Source organism: Aquarana catesbeiana, linkage group LG07 (assembly GCF_042186555.1).
Source record: "Aquarana catesbeiana isolate 2022-GZ linkage group LG07, ASM4218655v1, whole genome shotgun sequence".
Classification (NCBI taxonomy): domain Eukaryota; kingdom Metazoa; phylum Chordata; class Amphibia; order Anura; family Ranidae; genus Aquarana; species Aquarana catesbeiana.
This window is the reverse complement of record NC_133330.1, coordinates 275,798,572-275,815,149: the sequence shown is the minus strand read 5'-3', so window position 1 is coordinate 275,815,149 and position 16,578 is coordinate 275,798,572. Positions and strand designations below refer to the sequence as shown.

The window sequence follows — 16,578 nt, the reverse complement described above, 5'->3', positions numbered from 1 at the left end:
TGGATCTTGGTTGAATATGGCAACAACGTCATGGGGAGTAAGCAGAACGAGGCAGTGTCCGAGGACCAAGTTCAAAGTTTTGTCAAGCAAGGCTTGTATAGCAAAGCCAGCTCGCAGACACAATAGGCCTCCTCTTGCTACCGCATCCAGCCGACAGGAATAATATCCTACGGGGCGTAGGCTGATGCTGTGTGATTGGGTGAGTATACCTGCAGCATGTCCCAGACGGTCGGATACAAAGAGCTTGAGCGTTTTGTCGTAGTCTGGGAGCCCTAGCGCCTGAGATGGCACACTTGAGGGCCTCAAACTTAGATATTTCTTCAGGAGACATCTGGAAGGGTCTGATTGCAGAGCATCAGTAGGAAGGCTTCTGGAATCCATGCTCTGCACTAGGAAATTAGTCCAAGGAAAATGACAGGTGTTGAGCACCACTGCAATTTGGGCTTTGAGGCTCTGCAGCCCTGGTTGGCAAGATAGCACAACAGGCTTTCTGAGGTGACTTTAACAGGGGGTAAGTCAGCTGCACAAAGGAGAAGGTCATCAACATGTTGGAAGAGAATCACTTCCGGGTGTTTCTCTTGTCATGTGTCAAGGATGATAGCCATAGCTTTTGCAAACTGGCTTGGAAAGTTCTGTGCCCCTTGTGGCACAACTGTTTAGGTATGTTGCCGTTTCTTTCCGTGGATGAATGCAAAAAGGTACCAGCAGGAGGGGTGAGGGTGGACACTGAAGAAAGCGTTTGTAAGGTCCACCTCTGTGAGGTACTTTGCAGTCAAAGGCATCCACAGCAGGTACCTGGTTCTCTTTTTAGGATTCTCTGATTGGGGTTATTGTGGTTTCCAGGGCAATGATGCGCCCTCTTTTAGCTTGACTGAAACTGGTGGCACCTTTAAGTGACCGTTGTCTTCCGGTCCTGTGGACCATAGGCACGCAGGGATTCTGTCAAGTACTTCCTGCAGTATTGAACTTGAAGTTTTTGCTTCATTAAGTGTCGTCAGGAGAGGCAAAAAAAAAAACACAAAGCAGATGAGTCTTCCAAACATAGGGGAGTATGTAACTTCATCCCCCCTTCAGGCGTGTCCTGATTGAGGCCTGTAGTCTGGACAACACATCAGCTCCTAGTAGATGCAAGGGACATGTAGAGGACACCACAAATCTGGCAAGCAAATCAGGAAGTGGACTGGAGCGGGGCACCCCATCCATTCCCACGCAGGAAACGTGGGAGAAACTCAGATCATCAAAGGCCTGTACGAGTTTAGCATGATACTTCTTCACAGACTCCCCTTTATCTTGGGTAATATCTTGGATTGTGGTGGTCTGATCCGTCAACTTCTCCTTTGCCCAGTCGTGGAGTTGTGCACAGAACTCCACGCCTGAGGTGTAGGAAGTGGCACTTGTCAGGCAGGCATCATTGAAGGCTGTCTGCATAACTGGCCAAAAGACATATCCTGCTTTGATTTGGCATAGGCTGATCAAGTCTCTCCAGGCAGCTGAGTAAGTTTCTTGTATCTGCACTATCCTGTGGTAGAAGGGAATTGGCTACTTCTCTGGGTCAGGCAGACTTGTCACTAAGGCCGCTGCTTGTGATGGAGTAAAAGCGACATACATCACTGGTGTCCCTTCTGGTAACCGAGACTGTTGTTGGGGCGGGGGCTGGCAAGGGGCACTGTTGTTTACGGTTGCCAGCATGTGTTTGAGATCCTCTCGGAACTGTGAGTCCGGAGCCGGATTGGGGGTTAAATCAGTGGGTGGCCTTGCTGCCTGCTGTTGGGCTTCCCTCTCAGACGCTTCTTCATCATTAACATATCCGGCCTGGGAATGTGATGCTTGCGTTTTGGGGAAGACAGGTGTGTGGTATGAACCATCCTGGTTTAAAACAGGGAGGGCTGGGTACAGGCTGTTTAAGCTCACTGGGTGTACCAAGATGGCCGCCAGCAGGAAGTGCACTGGGCTGGGTAGAAAGTGAAGGCATGGGTGCACTAAGATGGCCGCCGGGCTGAGTTGTCACAGTGGGTTGTGCTTGGGTGGTGAGAAAGGAGTGGTTGTTAGACGGAGGGCAGTGCTGTCCCTCCCCTCCTTTGGTTTCAAGTTCCAACATAGCGTGGTAATTTCACATACTGTATCATCAACTCTGTGATACACATACATAATACAATCGCCATCTTCCTTTATCCAATTTTCTTTATCACACAGGATTTTTCTCCCTGTTTCTTTAGCAACATAACTTTCGCCACTTCGTTCAACTTTGTTAACTATTTCAACATCTTCTTCTCTCCTTTACAATATCACATTCTTTTCTCTCTCTGTTTCTCGGCTAACGGCTTGAGAGGAGAATACGTACAACCAAGGGGTTAATATTCTTTCTCACTGCTCCTTGTCAAATTCCTTGGGTGGGGGCACATAAGACTGCGCTTCTAGTTGCTACTGTCTGCTATAACCCTGTAATGTACGGTTAATCTCAGAACAAGAACAAACACGATAGGGGTAGTGAGGAGCAACGGCCCGCGACCCAACAGATCCCCCGGGCAGCCCCCCCTCCGACCTTAACCATTCCCCAACCCCTCTCGTGTATAGCAAACAGTAAACCACAAATACACTCAGGACAGGACATTACACCTGCCACTCTCTGAACCGTAAAGCCTCAGCAGGCTAAGATAACCACAAGGGCAGACCACCCTGCAAAAATAAACCCGTTTATAGACGTCTATTACAGCTCTACACCAAGAGGCCGACAACTCGTCTTGGGGTGAGACATCTGTAACACTTTCAGACTGCAAAGCCAGCAGCTGAGATAACCCTCAAAGGTTCGACAAACCCAGAGTAACCCATCTATAAACGTTTGCTACAAGGGAAAAAATCTCATTCCAGAGGCCGACAGCTCATCTGGAGATGAGATCACACATTCACACATGTAGCACTTTTAGACTGCTAAGTTTCATAGCCCAAAGAATGGCAGACAGTGAACAAAAAATACAGTCAGCAGAAACCCATTGGCAGGTTCGTTAAAACAACCTCAGGCGATGAGTTACCTGCCTCTAAGACAGTCTCAGCATACTGACAGAATCCAGCGGTCAACCGAAAGATAAGAAAGTCGTACAGTGGTAAGAATATAAAGAAGACTTACCGGTACTGTTAGGGCTGCGCAAACCCCCTCTTATCAATCAATTAACGCCCGAATGCTTATCACGGTATGGCTTCGACTGTAGCCTGAGGTCCCGGGTTTCGGCACCAGCTGTTATGGAAATGATTAAGAGCTCCAATCGAGCCCAAGGTTATCTGCTGCTGTCTCTAATTGGAAAGTGTGGATATGCATGCATATAAAAGTAAACACTCTGAGACACGCTCAGCTCCGTTACTTCTTACACTTCTAATTTATTCAATGCGGTGCTAATGTTTTATACACAAAAATACGTCATTGCTATGTTAGTCTAATAGGTACATCTCATTGGTTAAGATAGAAAAGAAAATGGAGAATCTTCATAACGAGGTTTGGCTGTCCTTGGTTTTATCTTCAGTTCCGCGTTCTTCTGATGTGTGGGATGTACGGGGTACCCGCCATCTTGAGAAAATATAGGAACAGAGCAAACCTGTATACTTATATAATGAGTAAGGAGAAAAATATGTATGCACATAAGAAAATAGACATTTTCAGATTACTATTATTATTATCTACATCACATTCCTTCACATGTGTATGCTTCCTCCATAACCAGCTATTTTTCTTTGCTTCAAGTGGCTGAATGGATCAGTGGGGAAGTAAGGGAAAAGCGATCATGTGCTGCTGGTGGAGCCACTATTAAAGTGAACTTGTTGCTTTGCCCTGCATAGGAAAAGCACATGTTGTGCTAGTGGAGACATGATAAACTCATGTATGTATGTATGTATTGTATATACACATACCAGTAAATTTGGTTATCTATCAGGGCCATTTTACCAGTTATTTATCTTAAAAGGCATTTGTGAAATTGGACCTAATGCTCACATCTGTTTCTCGAAAAAGTAACAGAAGCATTTGTATAATGAACCTATGAAAAGTACAAATTTCAGTATTGTTGATTTGGCTTTTACATGCTAACCATCTGACATCAGATATTGATGAAATGTTTCACTCATTTTCACTTGCAGAGTAAATCATTAACAGACTGGGTCTAAGGTTATGAACACACCCAAACGATTTAATGACCATGGTCCTTGGCAGACTATAAATACCTATTGCCAACCCTCTTGTTTGTAATTAGGAAAAGCTTTGCAAAAAAACGAACTCACAGACACCAACAATGTTGGCTATATCTAATGATATTTTGTGTACAAATATTTACAGTAAAAACACATATTAATATCAAGATTGGTCGAATCTGGTCTAAATCAGTTGAGCATATTTCCAGCATTTCCCCCTTGTATCTCACCTATTTTGTGAACAAAAGCATTTATTGAATGAATTTTGTATAAAATAATTCATTTTTTTAACTAAAAAAAACATTGAGTGTTAATTGCAATGATGGTCCAAATTACATAAAGTCACACCAACAATGCTGTATGTATCGAATTATATATTGCTTACAAATATTTACAGTAAAACCACTTATTCATTAATATCAAGATTTGTCAAGCCTTGGTCTAGAACAGTTGAGGATATTTTTAGCATTCTTCCTTATTTATTGTATCTCACATATTTTGTATACAAAAGCATTTATTGAATAAATGTATATAAAATAGCCTAGAAATGTTACTTACATGTTGAAAAAAAAATATGAAAAGAAAAAATAGATATTTTCTTTCATATCTTTTTATCAACATTAAAGTTTCCAATACATTTAGAAGCACAAACTCAACTGTTGAAGGCCACTACATTGTAATACAATATATTGTGTTGGCACAAACGTTGGGCATTTTATTTACATTCTTCTTCAAGTCAACATCTCAGTTTAATTCAATAAATCCTTAAAAGGTTAGTCCAGCCAAACAAAGTAGGGATCCAATTGGTGAGATATAAACACTTGAGTTCCTGGATCTGCACACCTGTTTGTGGTCATTATAACAGTTTCCCAGCAGATTGCAGGTTCAGATCTTCTTTACAAGCCAGGCCACCATTGACCTTTCATAACATTGGTGATTCAGTGATGCCTTACAATGTTGTAGAATATCCCCACACTCAGACCTCAGATGTTGCAACAACATGTTGTTACCAGAAGGGAAGTGGTGTGCTGGTTCTTTTCATAGAGAGGAAATGGATTGTACTTTTATTTTATTTTAGTCTCAGAAATGTACTGCAGTATCTAAAGTTTGAATGGGGGAGTGATTCCACAGATTTAACAATTTTAGTAAAAGTCTGCTGAAATGTCAATGTCTTAGCACACTGAAACACTAGTAAAAACCCTACCCAGGCTGTCTCAGCAGCCAGACCCTAAGGCCCCTTTCACACAAGCAGTCCGATAGGGTCCGCCTGTTTTTCAGATGTTTTTCTGATCGGACTCTCCATTCTCATCTATGGGCAGTCGGATGTAAACAGACTTGTGTCTGTTTACACCCAGCTACCTCCAATCCAGCAAAAAAAAAATTAAAAAATGGAAGGTGACCCGTTCCCCTCCATCTTTCCGGATCAGATCGGAGGGTAGTCCCATTAGAGCAAAGTGGGCTGTGTCTGTGTCCACTTCACATTAGCAGTGTGGACATGGACCTGTCATCTGGACGCTCCGCCTAGATCAGCAAAACCAGATCTGGCCTGTGTGAAAGGGGCCTTAGGCTCTGGCCCCCCTTCACCTCTTCTTCTGAACAGATATATATGGAAGCTGCCAATGCTGCTGCCACTCTTTTACCAAAAACAGTTACCCAGCTGTCCATCCTCCACCTATGCTTTCTGGGTCTGACCTAAAACAACTACGCCTATACGGATTTATGACTTCACTGTATATACTGTGAATATACAGTATATACATGCACACGTTTCAGAACTTTGGCTCAAAAAGTATTGATGCCATTGTATAACCTTGACAGCCAGGCAAGTAGAATTTTTAGAAAGTCAATCACATACTACCTATACCACTCAGTACAGATTTCCTCCATGGGCTCTTGTATTCCTTTTACATTAGAAATTAATAGATGTTACTCATGCATCAGGAAAGGGCAGAGAGTTTTTCAATACAGAGGAAAATTATACATTACTTCTGATCATTAAAATACTTTATTCTTGTCTCTTTTCTGTTTTTTTTTTCATGTGTGTTTAGAAAGGGATAGTCCCATGCAATTACCTAGAACCAGTTGAGTTGAAATTCCAGTCCCAAATTCAGGTAAGCATATGTTATTTAGTACAAACGAAAACTTTAAGGATCCTAGAACTTATGATTTCAATTTTACACATTTCATAGTAATTGTGTCAGACCGAACCAGGACAGGGGCTTTTGCCTACTCACTATGCCCCTGCTTTTAAGGCAGCATTACTCTTGAAGTTGTGTGCCTGGGGGACCTGGTCTTGGTTCTGATTAAAGTCCATGTCTCCCTAAAACACAGAGACTCAGATACATATTTAGGACCTCTATGCCCAAAACCAGCAATGACTGCTTTAGCTTGTGACTGCTCTAGCTTGCTTCTCAGAGCAGATGTTAATATCATCAGATCAAAGCAACCCAATTCTGAGGTCCCCTGATATAATCTGTTTAAGGTGTTATGTGTCTTTCTCCCATTGTGTGCCTCCTAGGTGTGCATTCTCATCGTTAATTGGGTCATCTATTGTTTCTGTCTGATCATCTCTGGGAGATATTGAAATTGTGACTTTCATAGGATGAAGCTCTATTTTGCCTAGCAATAAAACTAAGAAATGACCCAGCTGCCCAAGCCAGTACCCAGGATTCAAAATAACTATTGAAGTCTGCGCTAATAGAAGGGGAATGTGAGCTAATGGGGGTCTCTAATGGGTGCCAACTGCTGATCTAATGGTTGGTGATCATAAGATCAGCAGTCAGCAGACCCCCCCCCCCCATTAGATCAGAGTCTCCTTATATCAGAACCCTCTCTTACTGCATCCTCTTCAAGTACATGCAATAAAAGCGGGGGCAGTTACAAATAAAAGTTTAAATGAGGCCTACGGCTACAGGGATTTTTTTTCTCAGAGATTAGGTGCAGCAACCCCATCACACCCCCATTGCACCACTCGCTATTGACATCATAAACATCCCCACCCCATGTGCTACATACAGAAAGCAGAAATCAGGAGTGAGCTACATACAGAGTGCAGGGTTCAGCAGTGTATTATGCACAAAGTGCAGAATTCAGGGGTGTGCTATATAGAGTACAGAGTTGAGGATTGCATTACACACAGAGTGCAGAGTTTCAGCAGTGCGCTGCGAACAGAGTGCAGTGTTGAGGGTTGTGCTACATACAGAGAGTAGGGTTCAGGAGTGCGTTAGATTCAGAGTGCAGGGATGAGGATTGTGCTACATACAGAGTGCAGGGTCCAGGAGTGCATTATATTCAGAGCGCAGCATTCAGGAGTGTGTTACATTCAGAGTGCAGGGTTGAGGAGTGCATTACATTCAGAGTGCAGGGTTGAGGAGTGCATTACATTCAGAGTGCAGGGTTGAGGAGTGCGTTACATTCAGAGTGCAGGGTTGAGGAGTGCGTTACATTCAGAGTGCAGGGTTGAGGAGTACGTTACATTCAGAGTGCAGGGTTGAGAAGTACATTACATTCAGAGTGCAGGGTTCAGGATTGCATTACATTCAGGGTGAAGGATTGAGGAGTGCGTTACATTCAGCGTGCAGAGTTCAGGATTGCTTATGTATAGAGTACAGGGTTCAGAATTGCTTATGTACAGAGTGCAGGTGTACATAAATCACAGGCCAGTTTATAACTTCCCCAACAGCCCCACCCCCCATACCCAGCTCTCTCCCCAAATTTCTGCCCCCCTCCCAAGTGCAGAGCACCCCTCTGTTTTTCTTCCAGACCTTTCCCCTCCTCCCTGTCCAGTGCTCAGCGCTCGTGTACCTTACAGCAAGTGAGGCTGCCGGCGCTGGCTTCGGGAGATGCTGCGGGCGCAAGGCTGGAATGTGCATGCCCCACCCTGCCCCCTGCTTCTCCTCCTCCTCTGTTGTAGATGCAGGGAAAAACAGGGAGGGTTGTGTGTACTGCCGTCAGAGAAGCCACAGCCCCTGCAAGAAGTGCACTGGTCTGGGAGCCAGAGTTAGGGAGCAGAGCTGGAGCGCCTTTTTTCCTCCCCCATTGGTTGTTAGGACACTGGCGGTCCTAGCAAAAAATTACTTTACTCTATCATTGTGATGGCAGGGAGGGAGGAGAGGCCCTGGTGGGGGAGAAGGCAAAGAGGGCAGACAGGCTGCACAGCCGACAGAAGCCCTCACTGGATTGGCACTGGCCCCATCCCCATGAAAGATTTCAGTGATGGTTGGGACTGGAGGTATGCTGTGTGTCCGGGTTTCAGGTGGAGTCAAACCCGGGCATAAGTGTCAAAACCCAGACTGACCGGGTTAAACCCATACAGGTGGCAACCCTATAGCGAGGTGACTTGCAAGGAATGGATATATGCAAAATCCGAAATAGGGTAAATGCAGCACTTAAAAGTAAAATAAAGTGATGAATAGTGCAAATAACTCAGCTATATAAAACAAAAACAATATGTGCAACCAAAAATACATCATAAAAATAAATCATGAAACACATAAAATAGTGCCAAACAAAAGTATCACAAAAGTACTTTGTAATACTTCAGTTCCCAGGATTGGTATGTGGGGAATGCATGGGCTCTTCTCTAGCAACATCTCTACATGGAGCAGATGAAAGGTGGTGATGAGAAGGTTTTACCATTGTTAACTTGTTTTCCAGGCAGCAGAATCAAAACAAGATGATGGATCAGCCAAAGGTGGTACAAATGAGGCTGAAATTCCAGCACCACCAACTACTTCTGCCCCTAATATTCCTTGGAATCACCAAGGTAAAGCTCAACGGATGTTGGTTAGCTACTCCAACTTTCTCAGCGATTTCAGGTCTCATTATTTATTAAACTTCACCTTTTTAAAAACAAAAATAAATGCATTTTGTTGCAGATAAAAAAATGTGCATTTATTTTTTTTCTAAGGAGCCTGCAGAGCATTGCACCCATGAACAGCAGATCACGGGTGCAATGTCCAGCTCCTGCAAACTCCCAGCATAGCTGTCTGCTCGTACCTCATACAGGCAAGGCTGAAGGTACATGTAGGCATCAATTCACAGGATATAAATAAAAATCGTGCAATCCTAACATATGAACCAAAAATCAGTAAAAAAAAAAAAAAAAAAAAATGTATATAGTGAAATAGCTTAGCAAAAAAAAGCTACTAAAATCGATCAAACGAGAGTAAAATAAATTATATAGTAAGCGTAGTATATATTTCCAGTGCAGGATGTGCATATTCACGATATTCAGCAGTGTGTTCTTTAAACCACAAGAAAAAGGAAAAGAGCCAATTGGCCTCTTACAGACAAGATGACCCCAAGTTATAGGGGTCAAACACACTTGATTATCAAGGTACCACCTGTGGTAATTCCACTCTGTCGGCTCCCCCCTCCACCAAAAATCAAATGATGATATCCAGGCACTCACTCAATGATTCTGCTCACCGGCTCTCCAACGTATGTAAGGTTCAAAGAAGAGGAAACTTCATGGTGCAGTAAAACATGGCTGTTTTATTTCCAATTATAGCACATTCATGAGCAAACAAACTAAGAAATCCATATAGACCCAGCCACGGGATTAACACAGCAAACTGGTGCATGGTGACATCACTGACAGTCTCTCCACCTGACGTGTTTCCCTGTAAGAAGCATCGACTGGGAACAGAGATAGTCCCGAGACGTCACTCACCACGTTCTTTATACTAAAAAGGCAGGGGAGACACCAGAAGGCTAGATTTATGTAAATTCTCTCGGTGCCATACAAAACGCCAAACTTTAAAAAAAAATTCAGACTTTAACCACTTCCGGACTGCCCACCCTTGTTATACGTCAGCTGTTTGAAGAGGAACATTGTTGTTATGGCAGGTATCCTCTTCTTCAGTGAGCGGTCTGGATTCAGATAAAAGTGGTCTCTGCGGCGGATTCGCTGCAAGATCACTTATCGGCGGTGGGAGAGGGGGCCCCCCCCTCCCGCCGCGCTACGGTGCCCTCCGCCGATTACCGGAGCCATCGGCAACGGCGGAGGCGATCGGATCTTCACCCTTGCTGGGCATGGAGACGAGTGAGGGGAAGATGGCCCCCACCCATCTCCATAACAATGCAGGGCGGAAGCAACGTCAAAATGTCACTTTCGCCCATAGCTCTTAAAGGGCCTTTTTTAAAAAAAAATTATTATTATTATTATTATATATGTTTTTTATTGCATTTAGTGTAAATATGAGATCTGAGGTCTTTTTGACCCCAGATCTCATATTTAAGAGGTCCCGTCATGCTTTTTTTCTATTACAAGGGATGTTTACATTCCTTGTAAAAGGAATAAAAGTGACACAATTTTTTTTTTTTTTTTTTAAAAGTGTCAAAATAAAAAAGGTAAAATAAATAAGAAAGCAGAAGCGAACGCATACGTGATTAGCGCCCGCATATGAAAATGGTGTTCAAACCACACGTGAGGTATTGTCACGAATGGTAGAGCGAGAGCAATAATTCTAGCCCTAGACCTCCTCTATAACTCAAAACATGCAACCTGTAGAATTTTTTTTAAATGTCGCCTATTGCGATTTTTAAAGGTAAAAGTTTGTCGCCATTCCACGAGCGGGCACAATTTTGAAACGTGACATGTTGGGTATCAATTTACTCGGCATAACATTATCTTTCACAATATAAAAAAAAAAATGGGCTAACTTTACTGTTGTCTTATTTTTTAATTAAAAAAACATTTTTTTCCAAAAAAAAAGTGAAAAAGAGGCTCAGTCCTTAAGTGGTTAAATTCTGAAAAATGTATAAATACCCAATGAATTTACATCCAGCTACCCTGTCCGGCAGCCCCTATAAGACGGAGTAAATAGATGCAAATACCCTCTCCAAAAAAAAAAAAAACTTTTTAAAATAATCTTGGTCTACCATTTACTAGTGGAAAAGGAATATGACCCCACATAAAAAAATATTTATTAAAGATAAATAATATTTAGCTGTTATTAATGTAACAACCTCCGCAACATCTCTAAACTACGTCCCTTTCTAACCAATGAAACCACAAAGCTCCTGATTCATTCCCTGGTTATCTCTCGCCTTGACTACTGCAACTCACTCCTCATTGGCTTACCTTTAAACAGACTATCCCCCTTCAGTCCATCATGAATGCTGCTGCCAGACTCATCCACCTTACAAACCGCTCAGTGTCTGCTACCCCTCTCTGCCAATCCCTCCATTGGCTACCACTCGCCCAACGAATTAAATTCAAAATACTAACAATAAGTTACAAAGCCATCCACAACTCTGCCCCCAGCTACATAACTATAACCTAGTCTCAAAATACCAACCTAATTGCCATCTCCATTCCTCCCAAGACCTCCTGCTCTCTAGCTCCCTCATCACCTCCTCCCATATCCGCCTCCGGGACTTCTCCCGAGCCATGCCCATCCTCTGGAATTCCCTACCCCAATCTGTCAGACTGTCTCCAAATTTATCCACTTTTAGGCGATCCCTGAAAACTTTCCTCTTCAGAGAAGCCTATCCTGCCTCCATCTAACAACTGCACTATTTTCTCCATTAGCTCATCCCCCACAGCTATTACCCTTTTGTATAACTTGACCCTACCTCCTAGATTGTAAGCTCTAACGAGCAGGGCCCTCTGATTCCTCCTGTATTGAATTGTATTCTACTTGTACTGTCTGCCCTAATGTTGTAAAGCGCTGCGTAAACTGTCAGCGCTATATAAATCCTGTATAATAATAATATCCCATACAACAATAAGTCCTAAGGAACTATAAGACTGGAGATCAAATATCCACCTGGTTTCCTTCGGTGAGATATGTCTCCTAAGATTGCTTCCCCTACAACTTGGAGAATATTTTTCTTTGGCAATATCCTTTAATATAGAGGGATCCCTTTTGTGACATTCACGAAAATGTCTAGATACACTATGGCCAATAGAACCTTTCTGGATATTGGCCAAATATTCACCAATTCTGACATTTAATTCCCGTGTGGTTCTTCTAAAATATTGGAGACCACAAAACAATAGATAAATGACCCCCCCACCATTTTACAGGTGATAAAGTCCTTAATCTCATACGTCTTTGAAGATAATAATACTAGGTTTTTCTGGAAGTTTGGGACCAAGGATTCTGTAATTTTTCAATATCTGCCAATGTTTTTTAAAAATCCTATTGATCCACCAATATTGTGAGGAGAACGTAGTAGCGAAGGCCCTTTCAGATATCCCCACTGAAAGTCAAGGATGTCATATGACGTCTTTGGGCTGGAAATGGTTATATTTATATATGTTTTTATATGTATATATTGAATAAGGTAGATGAGTTTTTGATGAATATATAAAACATTTCTGCAATGTGATATATATATATATATATATATATATATATATATATATATATATAAAAATAAATAAATGTTGGTGTATATGTGATGAAAAACATTTTTCAGAATTTAAAGTGTGAATTTTTGAAAAAAGTTCAGCATTTTGTATGAGCCGACAGAGTGAAATTACCACAGGTGGTACCTTGATAATCAAGCACGTTTGATCTCTATTGTCCCAATTGTCTGGTAAGAGGCCAATTGGCTATTTTCCTTGTGGTTTAAAGAACGCACTGCTGAATATAGTGAATATTCACATCCTGTGCTGGAAATATATATGGACACTCACTATACATATATTTTTTTTTTGTTTATGTTTGATCGATTTTAATTGCTTTTTTCACTAAGCCATTTCACTATATACATTTTTTCACAGATTTTTGGTTCATATGTAGTTAGGATTGCGCAATGTATTTTTAGGTATATATATTTTTTCTTCAGAGGATTGTTATCTATAGGTAAATATTTATTATTGACTAATTTTCTCACGGGGTAAGCGCAAAATATTTTAATTATATATTAATTCACAGGATACTGTGAATGAGTGATGTGGCTGTGTGCGTGGAACCCCGCACAGCCGCACGGTTTTCAAATAGTGACAGCAGGTTTTGGGAGAAGATCCCAGGCCTGCCGTCACAGGATTGGGAGAGGCTGCAGATGCTGGAACATGTGACAAATCCACTGCAACAGAGCAGGTAAGTATAACATGTTTGTTATTTTTATAGAAAAAAAAGAGAGAGACTTTACAAATCACTTTAATTGATCAAGATGAAGTTAGAAAAGGATTGGCTACCATACACAGCTACATCAGATTTTGCACTCTCCAGTTTTAGAAAATCAACCTCATAGTTAGTCTGGTTTAAAAAAGACACACGTCCATTCAGTTCAACCAACATTACTTAAATATCGCATGCTTGGACCACTATTTAAGGCATTTATTTACTATAGAAAATGTACTTTAACGCTGCTCTATGCAGTATTTATCAAGAGTTTCTGCGGTAAATACTGCATAAAGGGATAGTGGATCAACATTTTCAATATCGCATGCGATATTTGCAAAAAATGTGTCGTAGGACCCAAATTTCGCATGCAATATCCTTTAGTGAATTGAGCCCAGTGGTAGCCATTTTTAGAACTAGTTCAGAGATCGCAATTCAGAAAATTCACAAAAGGTAGCAGCCAGTTGAAGATGTACCAAGCGGGTTGAACTACATTTTTCTGGCTAAGCAGAGCAAACAATGGTACATCAAAATTTCTATTCTTTAGAAGGTCTTCCTCATTTTATATTATGTGTGAAACATTTTGATTACACCTTTTTTCTTATTTTGAATAATATTCTGTAAATTTTAAGATCTTTGTATGATAGATAATCCTAATTTCCATATATAGTATATTTTGTACCCCTTGCACAAAAGAGAGTTTGTGTATGTTCCAGTTGCAAAGCTGAACTGTTGCACTAGTCTGGTGGTACATGCTCATTTGGCTCACCTCAAGAGTTGTACATGTATTACCAGGCTGGTACTCTTAGATTAGCTTGAATTGCATGTGCACAGAGCATGGAGAGCTAAGGATTGCCCAAGGCATCGGAAAAAGCGAATAAAGAATGGGGTGAGTGGCACCCCCTAATTGGGGGTTATGTGAAATATATACGCAACACCAGTGCTACCAAAACCACTGTAATAATTTACACATTATATAATAACCCCCTATAAACGTATAACTATATCCAAACAAATCAATCAGTATAGTGATCAATTATACCATAAATTATATAAGATAAAAAATGACACCAACATGTAAACTCAAGTAGTATGCAGTGCTAGGCATATGTGCAATACATGCCAGTCTATTGCAAAATGTACATCATACAAAAAAAAAAAAACAGTTTATTTTTTGCAGTGAAAACTCTGCAATACTCCAAAAAAGTGTTATAAAAAAATTCAAAAAATCAACAGTTCCAAACAGTCTGGGGACTCTGTGCTCAAATTGACTGGTGACTTCTGTGCTCCCCCTATGGCTCCCCACTCACCAGCTCCTTATAGCCCTACAGGGGTGGCAGGCAGTATGGAATATCATAGGTAGTCATCATAGATGGTATCCTGTAGTCCCTCTAGCAATGGCTCGCGCTTCCACTAAACCAGGACATCCGGATCGGTCAACGTACATCACAGCCTCTGCCACCATATCCAGAAAAGGGATCTTCAGGCATGAGTCCTCACATTCACCTTCATCCCTGAAGTTCCCTTTTCTGGATATGGTGGCAGAGGCTGTGATGTACGGTTGACCGATCCGGATGTCCTGGTTTAGTGGAAGCGCGAGCCATTGCTAGAGGGACTACTACAGGATACCATCTATGATGACTACCTGTGATATTCCATACTGCCTGCCACCCCTGTAGGGCTATAAGGAGCTGGTGAGTGGGGAGCCATAGGGGGAGCACAGAAGTCACCAGTCAATTGGAGCACAGAGTCCCCAGACTGTTTGGAACTGTTGATTTTTTTAAAATTTTTTTGACAACAATTTTTTGGAGTATTGCAGAGTTTTCACTTTTTTACTGCAAAAAATACACTTTTTTTTTTTGTATGATGTACATTTTGCAATAGACTGGCATGTATTGCACATATGCCTAGCACTGCATATTACTTGAGTTTACATGTTGGTGTAATTTTTTATCTTATATAATTTACGGTATAATTGATCACTATACTGATTGATTTGTTTGGATATAGTTATATGTTTATAGGGGGTTATTATATAATGTGTAAATTATCACAGTGGTTTTGGTAGCACTGGTGTTGCGTATATATTTCACATAACCCCCAATTAGGGGGTGCCACTCACCCGATTCTTTATTTTATTTATACACACTAGCCCCCTCGTGGGTTTATCAGGGGAGGCTGCATACCTGCATTTTTTTTGTAGTTCTAAGCGCGGAGCTTCTGTTTTTTGTTATTAGAGGAAAAAGCTAGTACTTTACCAGGAACTCAAGGCTTATAAAAAGTAATGATTCAATGGAATAATGCGAGTCATATTTTGTGTACTCAAGGTTTGTGGCTGATGACCATGTCTTTCTTTCCAGATAAACAAGCCACATCTAGCGCCAGAGAGAAGTCATCCTCAGCTGTATGTTCATTAAGAGGTTAATTTGGTTTTAAAACCACAAACTAAACTTTTGGTAACAAACTCAAAAGGAATATACTATATTGTTGTATATTTAGGGACAGAAACGGTTTCTCATCAAATCAAGTTACATTTTTCATTGTATGAGATCATGACAAAGTCTGGTTGATTGCTATGGGCCTTTTATTATAGACAGGCTGACTAGCTTCTTTGACAATCAATCATGTAGTCATGGTAATTTCTTGCCATTATTGTAGGATATGTATATTGTATGCGATAGAGGTGTGTGTAATATATATATAGAATATATACACATACATATATGTTCCTGAATGTACATGCATAGACAGGTGACAAGTCCATGTACACATTAAAAGGGAGATCTTCAGGACTAGTACAAAATAAATTTTCAGACTTTTCATCTGCTAATTCTATTTCAAAGGGGGTTATTTACAAATCTTCAAGGGTTGTAACATACAGGTTGTCTAATTAGACACGGGGGTCTTAAAGATTCGTGGAGTGAGTTAAATGTTTATGATAAATGTTTCAAAGGGTACATTCTTTACCTATTTAATGGTAAAAAGAATGCAGTTTTGCCATAAACAAATACCAGGAGCCAGGGGTCTTGCTAGGTGGGAAAAAGACCAGGGGCTTCAGCCTGGAGGTAAAGCGGGGGGGGGGGGGGGGGGGGTTGGGGGGCGGGCTCGGGGAGTGCGATAGCCTCACTTGCTTAACACTGACCTATTTGACACATACACTGACATACTTGACTTACCTATCTGACATACACAGATTGTTGCTGCTCAGCCTTACCTGTAGTGTGCGAGTACACTCATCCCGGGCCCTGGCATTCACCACCACTCAGACAGCCCTGCAGGCACCAGGCAGCCAGAGCCAGGATAGAAGAGCCGCCCGCCCATT

General features: G+C 41.6%; 1 protein-coding gene across 1 annotated transcript in view; it reads left to right on the top strand.

Annotated features, from left to right (window-relative positions):
* The window catches only part of NCF2 (neutrophil cytosolic factor 2), a 60,718-nt gene that overhangs the window by 30,619 nt on the left and 13,521 nt on the right, over window positions 1–16,578 (top strand). Inside the window, exons 9-11 of the mRNA XM_073593368.1 lie at window positions 6,225–6,287; window positions 8,833–8,941; window positions 15,617–15,660. Of these exons, the coding sequence (XP_073449469.1) occupies window positions 6,225–6,287; window positions 8,833–8,941; window positions 15,617–15,660 (216 nt within the window). The remainder of the gene's footprint in view (window positions 1–6,224; window positions 6,288–8,832; window positions 8,942–15,616; window positions 15,661–16,578) is intronic.